Source organism: Pipistrellus hanaki (genome assembly GCF_964339955.1).
Source record: "Pipistrellus hanaki genome assembly, chromosome: 10".
NCBI lineage: Eukaryota > Metazoa > Chordata > Mammalia > Chiroptera > Vespertilionidae > Pipistrellus > Pipistrellus hanaki.
This window is the reverse complement of record NC_140512.1, coordinates 27268471-27289423: the sequence shown is the minus strand read 5'-3', so window position 1 is coordinate 27289423 and position 20953 is coordinate 27268471. Positions and strand designations below refer to the sequence as shown.

Below are 20953 nucleotides of genomic sequence, written 5' to 3'. Positions count from 1 at the left end.
TCTGCTGGCCTGGTCACCCCTAACTGCCCTCCCCTGCAGTGGGCTTTCTTGTTTTGTTGATGGTTTCTTTTGCTGTGCAGAAGCTTTTGATTTTTATGTAGTCCCATTTGTTTATTTTCTCCTTAGTCTCCATTGCCTTAGGATCTGTGTCAGTAAAGATATTGCTATGACATGTGTCTGCTATTTTACTGCTTATGCAGTCTTGTAGGATTTTACGGTTTCCCATCTTACATTTAAGTCCTTTAGCCATTTTGAGTTTGCTTTTGGGTATGGTGTAAGTTGATGATCTGGTTTCATTTTTTTGCATGTATCTGAGCAAATTTCCCAGCACCATTTTTTGAAGAGACTGTCTTGACTCCATTGTATGCTCTTGCCTTCTTTGTCAAATATTAATTGAGCATAATGGCTTGGGTTGAATTCTGGGTTTTTTATTCTGTTCCATTGGTCTATATGTCTATTCTTGTCCCAGTATGAAGCAGTTTTGAGAAGTGTGGCTTACTAATATAGCTTGATATCTGGTATTGTGACCCCTCCAATTTTGTTCTATCTCTGTGGCTATTTGGCGTCTTTTTTTTTTTTTTTTTTTTTTTTTTTTTTAATTCAGATGAATTTTTGGAGAGTTTGTTCCAGATCTTTGCAATAAGCCATTGTTATTTTAATGGGGATTGCATTGAATCTGTAGATTGCTTTGGGTAGTATGGACATTTTAATGACGTTGATTCTATCAATCCATGAACATGGTATGTTCTTCCATTTGTTTATGTCTTCCTCTATCTGTTTTTTTCAAAGTCCTATAGTGTTCCGAGTACAGGTCTTTTATCTCCTTAGTTATGTTCATTCCTAGATATCTTAATTGTTTTAGTACAATGGTAAATGGTATTATTTTTTTAGCTTCTTTTTCTGTGAGTTTATTATTGGTGTATAAAAAGATTTCTGGGTGTTAATTTTGTATCCTGCTACATTGTCAAATTCATTTATTAGGTCTAGTAGTTTTTTTATGGAGTCTTTGAGGTTTTCTGTGTACAGTATCATGTCATCTATGAATAAGGACAATTTTACTACTACTTTCCAATTTAGATGCCATTTATTTCTTCTTCCACTCTGGTTGCTATGGCTAGCACTTCCAGTACTATATCAAACAGGAGTGGTTAAAGTGAGCATCCCTGTCTGTTCCCATTTTTTGGGGAAATGAGTTTAGTTTTTGCCCATTGAGTATGATGTTGTCTGTAGGTTTGGTATATAAGGCTTTTATTATGTTGAGGTATGATTCCTCTATTCCCACTCTGCTGAGATTTTTTATCAAGAAAGGATGTTGGATTTTGTCAAATGCTTTTTCTGTATCGGTTAATGTGATTATGTGATTTTTGTCTCTCTATTTGTTTATGTGATGTATCACGTTTATTGATTTGCGGATATTGTGCCAGCCTTGCATCCCAGGCTACAAAGTTTCAACTATAGAAGGTAAATAAATCCCAGATACCAGGGCCTTGGCTTGGGTCGCCAGGAGGCGTGGCTAGCCTGCAAACCACCACAGGCCCCTTGCCCAGGCTGCCCCACACCTCAAGGGAACCCCACCCTGATCCAGGATACCCTTTAGGCAAACCAGCTGGCCCCTACCCATGCACCAGGCCTCTAGCTTATCTAATAAAAGAGTAATATATAGATTGACCATCACTCCAACACGTAAGATAGCTGCCCCAATGCAGTCAAAGATCCTGCCCTCCTGTGGACACAAGATGGCCACCACAAGATGGCCAGCAAGGGAGGGCAGTTGGGAGGCACCAGGCCTACAAGGGAGGGCAGTTGGAGGCGATCAACCCTGCAGGGGAGGGCAGTTAGGGGTGACCAGGCCAGCAGAGGAGGGAAGTTGGGGGCAAACAGGTCAGCAGGGGAGCAGTTAGACATCAATCAGGCTGGCATGGAAATGGTTTAGGGGGTGATCAGGCTGGCAGGCAGAAGCTATTAAAGACAATCAGGAAGGCAGGCAGGTGAGCAATTGGGAGCCAGCAGTCCTGGATTGTGAGAGGGATGTTCGACTGCCTGGTGGGATCAGGTCTAAACGGGCAGTCAGACATCCCTTGAGGGGCCCCAGATTGGAGAGAGTGTAAGCTGGGCTAAGGAACACCCTCCCACCCCCATGCATGAATTTTGTGCATTGGGCCTCTAGTAGAAAATATACTTTCAAACAAAGACAAAGCAACATTGATTCTTACAGGCCATACGAATGGACTAAGTTATAGCTAACCTTGAATTTAAAATTAGGGCTTCAATGGTGAGTTTTATATGCTGATAATAAAAAAATAGTTATAAAGATCTATACTTTGGGGACTAACAGCCTTTGACTCAGACACTTCATATTTATCAAACTGACAGACTCTTCTCTGCATCTGAAGGCACCTGATTTCCTTGTTTTCTACGTGAATTCTGAGAGGTACATTACAAACAAACCCTGTACTCCCCCTGGCCTCTTCAGAGCTACATCTCTGATGTGTTCTACAAATTAATCTAAAATGTGATTCACGATCATTTCCTTTCTCAAATTAAAACCAGGAACAGCCTGAAGGAGGAAAATACCAACATTAGGACAATAATATTTTAGACTTCTGGTGGGAAAGAGACCAGTGTAATTGTACTTGATTGAAACCACTGAACTATTTAACTTCATTCATACATTAGGAAAGTCAGTGAAATAAGCCAAGACCTTAAATGCTTAAATTACAGAGTTGTCACTGTCTCCTTTTTACAGGGGCAAATTTAACCCAGCTGTCTTTCCACAGAGAAGAAAAAAAAAATAGCAGAGAAATGGCTGGGCATTGTGGATGATACCATCATCATCTTGCAAGAATTGCAGGAAACTGCAACCCTATGGACACATCCATTTTGTTTTAATCTCATATACATGAAAAAATATCTTTACATTTCCATACCACCATACTGCAAATGAATATCCATTTCTTAGTGAATTTATTTATGCATTTACTTGTCATACCTCAATAATTTTCTTTTAATGTGATCACAATGCACATCACAAAAGCACATCTCTCATCTATTTGAATTTCCAGAAGCTAGAATAAAAAAATTAGTCTGAATCTCATGTCTCTCTCAAAATTATAGGTGACCACACCTTACTAAGTTGACGAGACAACGAAACAAAAATATCTAAGTATCTGGCATTCAGAATAAACTCAATAAAATGCATCGTGTTTCTCTCATTTCCCCAATGTATTTCCCTAATAAAGGTAGTAGCCTTTATAATATGGGAACAATTATCACACAGATTTCATTGGTCCATTTTAATCAAAATGCTGTGGTATTTTTCACATGCAAGAAGGAGGCAGGACAAAGAAGCCGTCCCTAAAGCTCTTCATGCATCACACTCTGGATTCAGACCTAGTTTCCTAACTGTTCCACCACCTGGCATCATCTCATTTTGATTGTCTAGTTTCTCTGCAGCTTCCACTGGGCTTCCTTCATCTCAGACACAGACACGTGCCCAAATGCAGTAAATCACAGCTAATTGCATGTCTTAAATTGAAAGACAAAATAATGCACAATTAATTGGGGAAAAATTGTCAGTTGGTGAATGCATCTCGCTCATTATACTTCATGCATAGGATGTACACCAAGTGTGTGTTCTCTCGGCAAGAAGGTTCAGACCCGGACAGTGAGGGGAGGGGCCGGCACAGCCTCTCTGCTGTGCAGTCCGGTCTGAGGAATGACATGCTCTAAAATAAACACTCAACACTGCACGGGCAGCGTACACAGTTTTCTCTGCAAGGGAGGTCCATACAGTGAATCAGTAGAAAAAAACTAGAATTTTAGCCGATATAGATGGAATAAAGAGACTGAGCTTTGGCCAGCAAGAGAAAATCCTTAGATAGGAATTTCTCATAGTTGATAATATGAGAAAGTGTTCCTAACATATTCTTATGTGAAAATGACTTATAAAAAATAGGTTTCAGGTGTATTTTTTTCAAACTCTGATTATGTAATAGTACTTTAAAAAAAAAAAAAATATATATATACACACACATATTGATTTCTAGAGAGAGAAGAAGGGAGAGGATAAGAGAGAAACACGGATTGGCTGCCTCTTGCACACCTCTGACCAGAGATTGAGCCTGCAACCAGGTCAAGTGCCCAGACCAGGAATCGAGCCTGCAACCCTTCCATGCATGGGACAATGCCCTACCAACTGAGCAACATTGGCCAAGGTGGTAAGTTTGGTTTTTGAGGATTTATAATAGGTGGAAGAAGCAAGAAGGTAGAAGGAGAAAGGCACTTGGAAAAGACACAACAAAGGTGTTAATATTTGTTATCTCTGCGTTGTTTATACTTCCTAAATTTTTTCAAAAACTTTCTAAGTTGTTTCAAATTACATTTCAACTTATTTCTGAGTCTGATATTACCTGTTTTAAAGATCCATAACAATCTTTTAAAATAAATGTGTCAGTTACAGTAAAAATATCACCATAAAATTTAAAAATAACCCCCAGTAAACATCTACATACAATTCTATTATATCCTTGGTTATACAAAAAACAAACATTGTAAAAATGTATTTTTAAAATATTAAGAAAACCATGTTCAATAAAGTTGAATGTTTGATACAATAATTTGTTCTCACCTATAACTTATAGTATACTAACACACCAAAGAAAATCACTATAAATCCTTATTAATTTACTGATACTGACAAACTACAAATCAGTTCACAGCAAATTCAATAACCTTGAATGTGAGGAACTGCAAATCTTCCTTCTGCCCATCTACTCTCCCATTATTCTCTACCCTGTCATAGAAAGACCCAGTGTTGTTCTGATGCTAAAATCTGCAATAAACAACACACACACACACACACACACACACACACACACCCCATAAATTTTATTAAACCACATGAGAACAAATAACAAACTTTGCAAAACACAAATGCTAACTTTTGTTGTATTGCAAATTTAGAATACACAACACCCAACAGAGTAGGTTCATTCCAAAGTTATTAAATGGTCTACTAACCTTGAAATAAGAAATAAACATTGCCTGCTTTCTTTTATTTTTCAGGAGGGGCCGGGGCAGAGTGAGAAAATATAATCATATTTCAGCAAAAGCCCATATCTCAACCTCAGGCATCTTTATATCCCAAGGGTAATATTTCCATTCCACTCTTAATGGAACAAATTTCTAATCAGAATATGTATTCAAAAATAATTGAGGCAATGCCGTGTCAACACATCATGCTGCCATCAGCATCCCCTGGTGCTAGGAATCAACTCAGCGGGCTCTCTGGTGTGACAGAGAGCAGGGCGATGCAGAAATGTCAGACTTGGTGAAGGGAGGGGAGTGAGTGAGGATGATGCAACCACTTTGCTCTCTTCCTTTGCCCAAGAAGGTGTTTGGAAGAAAGCATCTATGCTGGAAGTTGACAACCTTCAATTGTTTAAGGAAGAGATGACTTCAAAGGGGTCCAGACAGGACCTCCACTTTCCAATCAGAATCAGTGTCAACTTTTACAAAATTACCAAGAATTTCTAAAACACCACTTTCAAAAAGGTTTTACTACCCCTAGGTTTTTAAATTATTAAAACCTCGGGCACTGCATGCTATGGAATATATTTTGTGATGCCCTGAAAAAAGTCCAGAGGCTTAAATTCAGGTTTCCTCAAGTGTGACAGGATATTGATCATCGTGGCAGCTAGATGAACAATGGCGGTTCGTTATGCTAATTTTCTACTTTTAAATGTTTGGCATTTTCATAATAAAAAGTGCAAAAACATTAGATTTCTTTCAATATGCTTTATGTTCAAAAATCTTACTAACTTTTCCTTGGGAAATATGTAAGATGTAATTTATGCTTATGATTACTTAAGACTTGAACAAACGGTCTGAAATTTCTAAAACTCCACCAAGCATGATGTTGATCATAAAATAAAATAAAAACTCGTTCATTCCTGAATAGATTTTGCTGTGATCTATAACGATAGAAGAAGTGCCCCTACACAAATGCAGTGCCACCATCTGCCTGGCATTCGCACAGTGTGACAAAATAGACTGGTAATTAACTGCTTTCCTACCGAAATCTGCCAGCTTTAACTCCCCCGTGTCACTGATCAGAAGGTTCTGTGGTTTCAGGTCTCTGTGCAAAATATAACGCTGGTGGATGTAAGACAGCCCTCGCAGCAACTGAAATAAAAACAACTGAAAAAATAGGGAGACAAAAGTTAAATTCTGTACACACATAAAAGCTAGTTTCTACATACAGTCTGCCAAGTACTTGTATTTAGTAAAAATGGGTATGCCCCCTTCCACACCCCATCACTAAATTGCCTACCAAATTATTTAAACAGAATGTGCATGAAGGTATGGAAATCCCTCATTTATTAAAAACTAAATCTGAAAATTTCTAACAACCCATCATGTCAACCCGGAGTGATACCTCCTCAGCCAAAGAGATCTACAACCCGATCTGTGTTCTATAAATTAAGCAAGATGTAAAGAATGCATTCTTTATAATATTTTCTTAGGACTTAAATTAATGTTTGAGATAGAAAAAAAATCTATCCATAACATTATTAAAAGAAGCAAAATATTTTACCAAGTTTATGTAAATGTGAACGAATTTAAGTCTATAAACAGGATAATCAAGGATTCTCCCATTAATATGCTTTAAGGAATGAAAAGATAGAGGATTTCAAATAATTAAAACAAAAACAGTCACACGGTCCAATTAATACTACATTGTAATTACACTGTTTTTTGCACATGTGGCCACAGAGATTAGGCCATTGCCTAAAGACATACACGTACCTTCACTAATTACAGAGCAGACCCACCCAAAGGGAAAGAAACTCAGATAACAGAGAAATCAAGAATTCAAGAGAAATACTTCTGTAAGAAATCATTTTAAGAAGCCACTAATGGCCTTCTCTTTTTAGTTTCATATTAGATTATATCAAATGTGTTTATTTTGATAACAAAACACATGGTATTCATTAGGCTTTCCAATATTCTGTTTATAAGGAAAGGGATATTTTTAAACAATCTATTTGTCAAAATAATCCTAATGAACAGAGTTTTTAAAAAACAATCTCCTGAAACAAAAATAATAACAAATATTTTAAGTGCCATTGGTATTCTAGTCCATAGAGTCAGCTAAGTAACAAAAGGCAGGTTCAGGAAAACATTAAATGTTCAAGTTGTGAAAGACCGATGGTATCAAATGGGGGGGGGGGGGGGGGAAGGCAACTCCTTGAGGGCCCTGGGAGCAAGCATTTGTGGAACATTTTCCATGGAACTAGGGGCCATACAATTCGAGTCCTTGTTTACCGAGGAGCCGTGAGATAACAGGAAGAGGAAGTCATTTCAAAATCACAGGATATGAATGATGTTGTGAAGCAGACAAGACCTAGGATCATCATTTCCAGAATCTAAGCATCCCCATGAAAACCTCTGTTCTGTGTCTGACTACGTTGTGACTGGCTCAGGAACCTCAGGAAGCAAACATTTCCCAGCCTCCTGCTCTCCATCCTCCCGCTGAAGCAGATGAAAAGACTTCACACCTCCACCAGCAGCTTCCAGCCTCCTTCTTCACTTCTAATAGGCCCAGCATCCTGAAGCCTGATGCTTACAGTTTCCAAGAAAATCCATAATCCTTTAGCTCAGAAAGGAAGAAGCATGAGCAAGTAAAGCCACTTTGTTTCTTCAAAAGCTTTTAAAAGGATGGACCACATAACAAATAAACTTAGCCGGTGAGCACACAAGGCAATAGGATACAGATGATGTATTGCAGAATCATACACCTGAAGCTTATATAATGTTATAAACCGATGCCACCCCAATACATTTAATTGCATCTTGAAATTTTTTTTTTAAATAACAACCTGATTTCGAAGAGAAAGTTGGGCATTTGGCAAGGGGCTAACTAATTTGGGGGGCGTAGAGGAGACTTCTCAGAATGGGATTTGTCTATCCCATTGCCCCGCCATGGCAATGCATTTATTTTAACAAACACACACCAAGTGCCAGCTGCCATTCTATGCATCATAGAATAGGAGGTCCGCTAATCTCTGCAAGAATTTTAATGAGGAAGGCACTCCTATCATGTCTGCATTAATGAAGAGGAAACAGAGCAGTTTCTCAGAGTCATAAAGCCATTAAGTGGCAGAGCCAGGACTCAAACCAGGCAGTCTGGCTCCAAGGGCCAGGTCCTGAACCCCTACGCTACAGGAATCTTGGCCAGAAACCAAAACAAGTAGGCAAAGTGTTGCTATAGATGCTGCTTTGCGGGATAAAATCTGGGCATTGAATACCACGGCCTTCAAGGCCGCTGAGGTAAGCCTTCATCCGTCTGAGTGCTCAGGCATCATCACTCTACATTCGCCAACTCCAAGCAATCTCGCTCACCCCCAAGCTCAGAGCATCCCACCCTCCAACCCTTTACCTTTGCCCTTCACCGATCTCTGACAGAAAGCCCTGCCTCCTCCTGGCCTGATAATCTCTGATTACGTATATCTTAGGTGTCTCCTCTAAAATGGCTCCTCCCTGACCACCTCCCCTGCCTTCACTCCCCTACAGATCTACAGGAAGTGCTCCTGGTCTGGGCCCCTGTGGCAGCCTCTGCACACATCTATGGCAGTGCAGCACCATCCTACCTACCACAGACATGTGCCTTAACCATCTTCCTGGTCTGGAATAAATAATGTGGCAAAAGACAGCTATTATACTGAAGTTGATAATTAACATATTTGAAATGCTCTTTCTGTCATGTTACTGTAGTAGCCATAGGTCTTCCTAAGAATGCTTTGTCACCTCAGAATATTCTACTCAACTTTATAAAAGAGGATTCCTCCCAATTCTTTGATATGATCACTGAAAATTTATATTCTAGTTTGAATACGTTCAGTTTCTGCAATAAAAACCCCAATGGGAAAATGACCTACATGGCAATGACATGGTGAACGGAGACACCTGCCAGCAACATGTCTATCGTAGCCCAGTTGACCTGCCATCCCCAGCAGGAAGCAGCTCATCTTCTCAGTGTCATGGTGTGGACTTCTTGGGATGAGCCTTTAATGCTTTGTCTATTCCCTTCTGAAACTCTTTAGACTTTACGTAGATAAAATGTATCAAGATAACTTCTTTGACCAAAACTTTTAGAATAAGTTGGTAAAAAGCACACATTATTGGACTCAATATGTTGCCTTTATTACTGATATTTACTGGCACTTGCAGTAAGCAACACGTTTTATATTTCCCCTTCCTTCAAAGGCGAAAGGTGAGTGACCAGGTGTTCTTTGTCTCAGTGTTTAGAGTCACTGAGTTCCAGGAATGATCTGAAATACATGTGTTATTTAATATATGTGGTTCTATTTACTAGGAGATTAAGCATGGGTCAACTTCCTTTAAGGAATACCCAGGTTCTCTTAGGACTAATAGGAGGCTTATTAGAGCCATTAGCAATGAACACCATGGCTTATGGCACACACCAATTCTTATAAAACAGTGAAGCTGCTCTTCTGCCTCCTGAGGACCAAGCTTATTAACACCTCTATAATTTAGGTTTCTCATCTTAAAAATGACTGACTGATACATTGAATAGTCAGTCATGCCACAATACTGTATCATTCCATTATTTTATGAGTAACAGAAATGGAGGGCACTCTACAAATCACACACTGTAATATCTGCCTTTTGTTAAGTGCTTACTATGATAGACATTTAATATTCATTTAGATATTTTAATTCTCTCAAGACCTCTACTAGACAGATATTAGTATTCCTAGTTCATAGATAAAGAAATAAAAATTCAAAGAAATTAGATGAATTGGCCAAAGGGACACATCGCAAGTAAGAGGTAGTACTGGTAATTTGAACCAATTTTTGTCTGTCTCTGACACCCACAATTAAGAGTAGGACTTCTATACTCTTCGATTTTTTTAAAAAGTATGTGTACTATTTATGAAAGTAGCTCAGATTGTGTGAACCCAAGCCTAGACAATGTGACACTGGAAAATAAAGCAAAATTAACCATGGGTAATAAATGCTCCATGTTTAACAGTGTTCAGTTTAAAAAAAAAAAACCATGCTACACAAACGTTACATTATCCAGACATCAAACTTCCTGAAAATGAAAAATAATTAGAAACTTGGAAACCCCAAAATATCTAATGAGTGTCAAAATATTTTATAAAACGCATCAGATAATGGTTTTATCATTATACCAGGCCCTCATCAATTTTTAAAAGCCAAAGAATAATTCATCATGATTCATTCCACTTAGTTGTGCTTTAAATTTGCAAATACCTAATGCAAATATCAAATCTTAATGTGCAATATAATGTACACAATTCACACCCAAACATCTATTTTTCAAAGCATCATTACAATTCAGCTCCATGTGCTGATTTTTTAGAAGGTTATACAAAGATATAAGAGGCAAAAATAAAAACTCTACATATTCAACATTATGGTATAAATTATGTCACTATGGATATATTTGACAATATTAAATGTGCTACTGGGATAGTGTAAGACACAAATGGCATCAGGTCATAAGTATGTATGTACTTTTTTTTTTCTTGGAAACTGAATAGCAGGGAAGATTGTCTTGTCACTTTTGCACTTTTTGAGTTCTTCCATTCAACTCTCTACTTCAAGGTCCTGAGACACATCCCTAAATAATCAACAATAGTTTAATTTACATTCTCTAAAATTCCTGAATATTAATATTCCAGTCCTAAATATGCAACTTTCTGGACCTTTCCTAAAAAATATAAGCAAGCTCCTAGGGGAAGGTATTGCACAATTTCTGTAATCCTTGTGCAGGGAAGCTGGGCTCTCATTCCACTCTCTCCTCCAGGGATTATCAAGAAAGGTGTGTTCTAGGCATGGAGCCACTCACAGTGAGCAGGCAGATGGAAGCCCTGGGAACCAGAGCTGAGATACTTACAAGGAGTCAAATGGATATTGTTAGACAGATATTTGTTTTGCCAACTTCCTTGAAAAAAAAGCACTAATACAGAAAATGGGATTCCAAGTGATTGGGGTTTGTATGGAAGATGAAGAAAGTAAGGAGAGCTGAAGATCAGAATTTTCCCTTTAATAAAGCTGATTAGAGCCTAAAATTAGTATTAGTAATATTCCCTAGCTGAATACAGACAAGATGATCAAACTTAAGCTATTGGTTTTCATGTCACACAAACTAATTTTCCAGAGAAAACTGAAATAGTTGTTTCATGGAATTCAACTAATACAATCTTAAGACCTGTTGCCAAGTGTCTGTTTGTTAATGTAGTTCAGAACTACACAATTGAGTGAGATAGAAACATCAATGAGAAGAGAATCATTGATTGGCTGTCTCCTGCACACCCCATACTGGATATCGAGCCTGCAACCCAGGCATGTGCCCTGACCGAGAATCACACCATGATCTCTAGTTCATGGGTCAAAGCTCAGCCACTGAGCCATACTGGTCGAGTGGGTGATTTCTTTTTAATCTAAAAATAGAATCTAAAGGATCAAAAGAAATCTAGAGAGGTGTTGAAACACGGTGTCAAATTTTTAAAACAATCTTTAATGGCATTATGAAATTATTATTTATATTTCTCAAAATATAGAATGGGGAAAGGCTTTATAATATTCACAGCAATGCACAATAGAAAATCATTACCAACTACGTGAGAGCTATAATTCAGAATATGGAGAAAATCAGATATTCTGTCGGAATATTAGAAAGTCTCATTTAGTAATCAATTCTCAGTGCCATCTGTATATAAAGCAATCTTAATTTGGCATAACAATATTCTGTCTGTTACACACCTGCTTGTTCTCTGTACTATGAAAGACAAACACCAATTTTTCAACTATAATTATTCTCCTCTTTTAAAATTAATATAGGTTTTGAAATGAAAAATAACACTCAGCTTTATGCCAATAGGATTTCAGATACGTCACAGAATAAAGCAGATAATTCAGAATTATTTTTGTTATTTTGAATAATTTCAAAACAGTTGATAAAAAAAAAATAAAGCAAATGTGTTTTCTGCAAGGAATCTTCTACAAAGGTTATTAAGATAATATGGAAATGAACACATTATGTAAAAACACAGGAAGACCCAAAGCCATAATGGCAGTTAGGTTCAAGCATCTACATTCTAGATACCAACTGGAGACAATTAATTTTTTTAATTAACCTTAATTTTCTGTCTATCATGGCTTATCAATTTTTAAAGAATACATGAAACCCAGCTGGTGTGGCTCAGTGGTTGAGTTTCAACTTATGAACCAGCAGGTCACAATTTAATTCCCAGTTGGGTCATACAGGAGGCAGTTGATCAATGATTCTATCTCATCATTGTTTCTATAGCACCCCCCCTCTCCTCCTTCTCTAAAATCAATAAAAGTATTTTTTTTTAAAAAAAAAATACATGAAAAACTAAATAAAGAATGTGATTTAGACTGTTACAGTCATTTTTTTTTTAACTCATGATCAATCTGAGAATTATAAAATGAAAAACTAACACAAGTTCTGCGTTCAACTCAACTATGAGGGCCAAAACCCAATAAAATTCATACTAAAATGTTTGTGAAGAGGTGGGAAAAAGAACTATGCTACCAAAAAAATCTTACCCGTTTTTCACATACAAATTATCATGTTCTAGCAATTGGTTGCTAGATCTTTAATTGGCATAAATATTTATAACCAGGCCAATGTCCTCAGACTTTTGATTCAGGTTTGAAATTGCCCTCTAAGTAAATAACTGCTAAAATTACCCATTTGTCTAAAATTGATATTATACTAAGAAACAAACCACTAGTTAATAGTGAATATTTATTTCAGAATGCCTTATTGAGAATAGACACATTTTGTAGGCAATTAAAATAGAAAGAGATTCTAGAAAAGTAGTTAAATTGGCAATTTTTCTTATGAGTTATTCCAGTGCCTATAAGAAATACACATCAAAAAAGATAAAACTTTAATAGGTGTTTTGCTGGGGCTTAGTACAAAATTTCCATAAACTAATCTATGCTTTACTATGAAATCACAAAGTATGTGCTATTCCGATTGTTCTTTTCCCCCCTCCATTCTTCAATGATACATGACCTTGATAATGCTTGAAATACAATCTGATTTACACTAAAAAATAATCTCCTCAATTCTTGGGTGCTTAACATCCCCTATTTTTATAATGAGCAAAGATATGTGGAATATAAACAAAGATGTCAATTTTTAGAATTTAAGATAAATGTTTAAAATGTCTCTATACATTGCCATGTGCATAGTGATAGAACTAAAAGTCAAAATTGCCAAATTTATAAGCAAATGGATTTGATCACTGTGTTTTCCTTCTGTTCACCATAATAAATATTCAGTATTTACTGAAATCCAATCATGTAATGATCTATGAACAATTTAGCTAAAAACAATGATTTGGAGTTATTAAAAGAACATTCTCTTGTAAAGGTCATAGCTTATGTCACCTGTTTTTCTTTAAATTTATAAAGAACCATCACAAGGTCTGATTTTAGCTCAACTGTGGTTTTTTGTGGGGTTTTTTTATTTCATTAACATGTAGCCTACCATTATGAACAGCTATTAACTCAGTAAATATTATCCTTATGTTCTTCATTTTGCATTCATAGATTTAAGCAACAATAAATGTCACCGCATGACAAAAATATGCTAATGCAGCAAACAGAAATACCAGTGGGACACCTGTCACTATGTCATAGCCAGACTTCTTTGAGAATAATTTCACCTGCAGTGCAGATCCTAAATGTAACCCTGGAGGCGTGTATTGTCTTCAAGCGGACAAACAGTGAGGAAAAGTCAGCGCATAATTACGTGCGTGGCCTCCCATGGAAACCGACATGTAATGAGGGCCGTCTGCTTCCCTGCACTGCACTTCGGATGCCAAAACACAGGCATTACCAAGCCGCTTTCTATTTTTTAACTTCCCATACCCACAGAGAAAGTGCAACTACGATCTTCAATAGGCAAACGATGGTCAAACTCTGAGAGTGAGTGCATATAAACTCACCAATAATAAGCTAATTACAGTAATTGAAGGTATTAATCATGCAACGCAGAGCAAAGAACGTTGGACAAAGATCTGTATTTTATATGAAATGTGGCAGCTGAAATGGACAGCTATTCTAGGATGCTAATCCTGGGATGGGTTTGGCTGCAACAGAATCACTGAAAGAGATGGTTTTGTTTTTAATTGTATCAACATTGAATGTTTAAATTATGATGATCATGGAAACGTTGTTTTCAGCTGGGGCATGTTTAGTATGAATACTTTCCTCTCTCCCTGCACAACAGTTTGATTTTCAGGGTGTCAGCAATGATCTAGTTCTTTTGTTGATGGGTTTGTTTTCCTCCATTTAGTTTTCTTTGTAGTTACCACCAATGCAGTACCAACTCTTCTCTCTTCTTGTCCATCTGCTCACACACATCAGGTATTCTGTCTAACAACTTCATCTTGGAAATCTCTCCCGGAGATTTCTGATGGCTCCAACTGGACTGGTAGGCTACCCGCCCGGCCAGATGCCTAACTATCATCCTGGGATTCTTCTCATCCTTGTCCTGAGGCTCTCCTTCACCCGGCTGCCTCCGTGGCCTCCGTGACCTGGTTTCTTTGTCTTCTCTGCCTTGGTTTATGCTGTGTCAGTGGAGTACATGCTTATGTAGTTTCCTGGTTAAAAAAAAAATGCAAGGCAGGCAAACTTTCCAACTCCTTGGACATCTGAAAATAATTATTTTACCTTCACTCTTCACTGATAATTTCTACAAAATACTAGGTTGGAAATAATTTATATCCAAATTTTCAAGTCATTGCACACTGCCATTTCCCTTCCAGTGTTGTTGTTGAAAAGCCTGTTGCCACCCTGGCCTGTGTGGCGCCGTTGGTTAGAGAGTTATCCCAACCAAAGGATGCAGGTTCGATTCCCAGTCAGGGCATATACCTAGATTGTGGGTTCGATCCCTAGTCCAACTACTAGGGGCAACTAATCAATGTTTCTCTCTCACACATCAATGTTTCTCTCTCTCTCTCTCTCTCTCTCTCTCTCTCTCTCTCTCTCTCTCTCTCTCTCTCTTTTCTTCTTTCTCCCCTCCCCCGCCCCCCATTCCCACCCCTCTCTCTAAAAGCATATCCTCAGGTAAGGATTAAAAAATGTCTCTTGCAGCTGTAATTCCTGATCCTTTGTATCAAACCTGTTTTCTTCATGTAGGACTTTTCTTTGAAACCAGTGTTCTGAAGTTTTGCAGTAATGAACATTATTGTCAGTCTATTCTTGCTAATGTCATAAATAGCTGACTAATAGTAATAATAGGAAGAGAGCAATGGGGAGGCCAGGCATTACAGCATGGCCATCTGGGCAGCTTCACCAGAAAGCTGTACTTGCACACTCCCCAGGGAGCCACGGGCCCATTCCCTGCAGATCACAGAGAAGAGGGATCAAACGAAGGGGAAGATGGGAGCATACACGGTGAAGTCAGGGTGATGTTGGAAAGGTGCTTGTCTCTCAACATAACCTGGGAACAAAGATAACTGGCTAGAGGAGCAGAGCCATTGCAAGCATACACAATCCTGACGGATTAATTAGATAAGCCCCTGGTTATAATGCCCAAAGGATTCTCTCTCTCTTGTTTGCTTGCTTTTGCACTTCCGCTTCTCACTTGCTCCATGACCTACACCTGCCAGTGTGCTAGCCCACCATGTCACCTTCTGCCATATGGACCCCACACGCAATGGACTGCAGCTGGCAACACAAGCTAAGCTGGCCAGATGCTAATCTGGTCTGTGCTCTAACACGGAGCTAAGACTCTGGGCAGTGGCTTTAACTCTAGCTCTGCGGAAGACAAGATGGAACTATTTCCACGGTGGTACAGAGGGAGATGGGATCTTGGAAGGAAACTCTTTTAAAGTTAAATCATCAACAAAGCTTTCCATGATACCTCATTCTCCCTTGGGGGCCTCAGGAAATTCTTGTACTCCATGAACTCCAATTCCACTGGTAATATATGGTGCTGCAGAGGGTACCCCACCGATAATATTTTCATTAAACGTTCTGTGCATTTAGTGGACCCTCTTAATCTTGAAATTCACATCCTCACATCTTGAAAAAGTATATTTTAATTATTATTACTTTAGTGACTCCCTATCCTCTACTTTCTCCAATTATTCAGATATTGGATATACTGCACTGGACTTTTGGATTTATTGATACTTTCTTATTTTCCAGATTTATATTTTATACTCTATTTTCTGGCAAATAGCTTCAGCTTTGTCCTTCATCCTTTTTTAATTGTTGTTGTTTTAGTTTCTGCCATCGTGTTTTTAATTTCCAAAGCTACTTTTGTTCACTAAGTTCTTTGTAAAAATAACTTATTCTTGTTTTATAGGTGTACTATATTCTTTTACCTCGTTGAGAATATTAATTGTAATTTCCTTCAAAGTTTTATTTATCTGTCTAATCAGTGCAAAAAATTTTGCTTCATCCAAATTACGTATTTGTCAACTAGGATCTTCACTGTAGTCTCCCAGATGCTATTCTTTAGGCCTCTACTCCTGGACTGATCAGATTCTCAAAAAAAGATGTCTATAGTTTTCTGCCTTGATGCATGGGTGAGTCTGATACCTGTGTTTTGAAGCATCCTGTCTCTCATGCTCACCTCTACCCCCTCTCACATGCCCAGCTCTTATCTGGGACACCCCTCTACAACCACCTCGCTGACAGAGTGACAGAGAGTAGAGTCCATAAGGCTGTGAGAGAGCAACAGGCCAGGACTGCAGCAAGTGTGCATGTCCTTCAGGCTCAGAGCTAAAGTCACGCAGGGCCACAGGGAAGGGAGGGGAGGCTGTGGCTGTTGGGAGGTACCCTGAGCTCTCAACCTTGGGTCTGAGCAAATGCCCATCTTTTCCTACTTCAGTGATTTTTAAAATTTTGATTCTGATTTTGGGAGATGATAATTTTACATTTATATATTTTAAAATATATACTTCTTTTATTTTTTTAAGCTCTTCATGTGTCTCTGTTGTAAAGACAAATTAGATGACTACTGAGGCTTCTTATAGCCTTAAATATTCTAAGAATTAAGACTGGCGCATTTTGGTAAATCCTCAAGGAGCCTACATTTCAATAGCTCTGAGGAAAGACTACCTATATATGTCCAATATATTTTGCTGCCTTTCAGTTGTTCAAAACAGCCTAAGAAAAGGTAAATCACATCATGCTCTTTTCAGAGGCAAAAACTGCGGGAGGGCATCAGTCTTTGGTGACATTAAACAACTTCCGCATGGAAACCATTCCAGTTCGACATGATGAACATCTGCACTGGCTTTTGGTGTTGCATCTAATTCCCTTGTCATTATCTCTGTACGGACTGTGCAGCTCATTCCCCATTAAGTTTTTCTCCCAAGCCTAGAAGCACCAACTCCTGAAGAAGCAAATCTTATTTACTGTCACAGTACAACCTGTACTTGGAATAAGTAGCCAATGTGAAGCTTTGAAGTATAATGCACAACCATGGGGTGAAAGAAAAGCTTACGAAACTACTAGATTAAGAGCAGCTGAAATACCAATTCAAGGAGTGAACTTACAAATGCCTCAAAAAATCCCCAATGATACTGGCCAAAGGACCATGAACATGGAGATACATTGTGGAATGACCTTTCTTTATCTGTTTCACCAACAAAATGTCCCATCAATACTTGCCCCAAACTCATGACACACGAAGGGCGAGTGAAAAAACCAAGCATACCTAATAAAAACCCAGTGATGCCATGTTCTTTGAAAAGGCTCATTCAGCTCTTTAATCTCAGTCTAGTCACTGAATTTGGAAGTTGAGAGGTGAAAATTAACTTAAGAGTAGCTGTTGATTTCCACTGAGGCTTAGTCCCCTGGACTCCCCAGAGCTGAAAGTCTCACTAACTGGGCTCTCTATATATTCCCAGGGTTAAAGTGGGAAACAGGGATAAGGTGATATTGTATGATTGATTTTAAAGCCCATCAACCCTAGGAAAAAGGACCTTTAAAGTATAAATAAGACAAGTTGAGATGTGTAATTTTAAAACAAACAAACAAAAATTATGTTCACGTGATAGTAATGTCGATTAAACAAGGGCAAGATTAATAAAACAAGTCTCTTCATCCATTAAAATTTCTTCCCCAATCTAACCACTAAAAAAAAAACTATGTCATTGGATACAGATTTTGAAGAAAAATGAAGTCAAAAAAAATTTTTTAATTAATAAAGTGAAAACACAACAAAAAGGAAGTATATAAAAGAAACTAACAAACTATAAGTACCACATCAATTCTATTTAAAAAACAAGCTTTGTGCCCAACTGGTGGCTTGGTGGTTGAGCGTCGACCCATGAACCAGGAGGGTACTGGTTCCATTTCCAGTCAGGGCACATGCCCAGGTTGTGGGCTCAATCCCCAATAGAGAGCATGCAAGAGGATGCTTATCGATGATGTTTCTCTCCCATCAATGTTTATATCTCTCTATCCCTCTCATTTCCTCTCTCTCTATTTTTAAATATGTTTCAATAAAATAAATAAAAAACAAGCTTTTTCAGAGGTCTTATGTTTTAAAATTATACAACTTTACTGACCATAAAAACTCTCATTATTTTTAAAAATATATGTTCTTTATTAATTTCAGAGAGGAAAAGAGAGGGGGAGAGAGATAGAAATATCAATGATAAGAGAGAATCATTCATCGGCTGCCTCCTGCACACCCCCCACTGTGGATGAAGCCTACCACTCAGGCAGGTGCCTTAACTGGATCCAACCTGGGGTCCTTCAGTCAGCCGGCTGACACTCTATCCACTGAGCCAAACCAGCTAGGGTAAAACTCTCATTATTAATGTCAAACAAATTATTAAGCCCATGTAACTTATTAAGAAAAAGAGAAGCCCAATAGAAAACGGTCAATATATAAGAACAGGCAACTCATAAAAGCAGAATTACAAATGGCTAAGAAACTTAATAAAGATGCTATTGCAGGCAAGAAAACAACAACATAAAAGTCATCCCATTTTTACTCATCAGAATGGCAAAAATTAAAAGGTCTGGTTACAGTCAATGCCAGTGAGAGTAGAGAAAAACAATTATCCTCTAATTTAAAACCTTATGGAAAAATGTTCCAATCAAATTCATTAAAACTGAAATCATATCTTTTATTTAGTAAAGAGAATCCATTAGTTAGATATCAAGAGAAATAAAAGTTTAAAGGTTTATACTAATATTTACTCTAAAATCTCTCATTACATTAACAACCCAAAGATCTCTTTATAAGATACAGTCGAAAGGTGCTGATACTATAGACTAATATGCAGTTATTACAAAGACTGAATTATATCATGTATTGATTTTAAAGAACATGCACGATATATTTTAAATTAAAAATAACACAATAATATACATATTTTTATAAAGCAAAAAATAAATGCACAAAACTTATACCCACATCTATTCCTCTACAAAGGGAAAAGTGTGTATGCGTGTGCATGCGTGTATGCACGCGCATCATGTTCTGAAGAGTGGTATAGCCCAGTGGGCAAACTCATTAGTCAACAGGGCCACATATCAATAGTACAACGGTTGAAATTTCTTTTGAAAGACAATTTTTTTTTAACTTAAACTTCTTCTAACGCCACTTCTTCAAGATAGACCTGCCCAGGCCGTGGTATTTTGTGGAAGAGCCACAATCAAGGGGCCACCGAACCACATGTGGCTTGCAAGCCGCAGTTTGCCGACCACGGGTATAGGCAATGACTGGGAAGAAATTGAGACAATTCACTTCAGATACATCCATACTACTCAGTCAATTCTCAGGTCATGAAATGTAGTCATCTGAATTGCAAAACCTGAGCACATCGTTAAATGTTCAGCTATAACTTGGCATCTTCTAACTCCCAAACATATGCCAAAAGGAGTCTTCTGTTTTAAGCTTGAAATTTTGGGACAATTTCTTAAAATAGTTGTGAGGTAAAATGATAAAAATGTAGTTCTTTTGACACATAGCAATCCAATTTGTAGTAAATGAAATCAAAGACAGCAGTAGGAATAGAACCATTTATATCTGTGTGTACATACAAATGAAAAATATAGTCTGTGAACTCACCATAACACTGTTTAGAGTCATAACAATACCTCAGATTGATGCTAAATAACTGGTACTTCCGTTTGGGGTTACAAAGTCGAGCTACCTGAGCTTCCCCTCTACTAAAAACAGGGCTATTATAGGGTTCCAGCGGATCTCACTCATTCCTGGCAAATGTTTCTTCATGAAGAAAACAAAAACAAAAACAAAAAAAAACATGGAAAGATCTAAACAATAATACTCTAGTGAAAATATTTAATGTGGAAGCATGGTTTCCAACTAAAAACGATGCCTGTGGTTCACTTTGATATTTTCTTTACATAAAAAAATTTTTTTAAAGGAAAGTTATGGTAGAGAGATCAGACTTTGGCTCACAAGAATGCACAAGAAGAATGCTAATAGTTAGCTTAAAAAGATCTTTTCCTACCTTCACATTATCTGGATGCAGCCCCCCGGGGTGCTTGTCCATGTACTGACATAAATCAGTGTGCTGGGAGAAAAAAAGGGAAAATGTATTAACATCCCTCTGGCCATAACATGATGAATCAATATTTTTCTACTTCAAAGTCACCATTACCTTCTGAAAAAGCAAACATAAGACAAGTGCGTGGATTTTTTAGTTTACACAGCCCTATGCTCCTCCAGCCATTTTTAAGCAAATTCAATCATTACCTTTACCTCTAGGCTCTGTTTTATGTTAAACATATCTGTGCATTAGAAAAAATTCATGTCCATCATTTGTAAAGTGTCTTATTCCCTCCTCATTGAATATAAATCTTTTAACTAAGAAAAAAAATCCAAAAACTAAAACTAAATACCTTAACTTAAAGTAAAGAG

General features: G+C 37.7%; 1 protein-coding gene across 2 annotated transcripts in view; it reads right to left on the bottom strand.

The window, feature by feature from the left end:
- The window catches only part of CDK14 (cyclin dependent kinase 14), a 487128-nt gene that overhangs the window by 240264 nt on the left and 225911 nt on the right, over positions 1 to 20953 (bottom strand). For both annotated transcript variants that reach the window (XM_084897427.1, XM_084897428.1), the window contains 2 exons: positions 20544 to 20606; positions 6075 to 6198 (listed from right to left, as the gene is read on the bottom strand). In XM_084897427.1, the coding sequence (XP_084753553.1) occupies positions 6075 to 6198; positions 20544 to 20606 (187 nt within the window). The remainder of the gene's footprint in view (positions 1 to 6074; positions 6199 to 20543; positions 20607 to 20953) is intronic.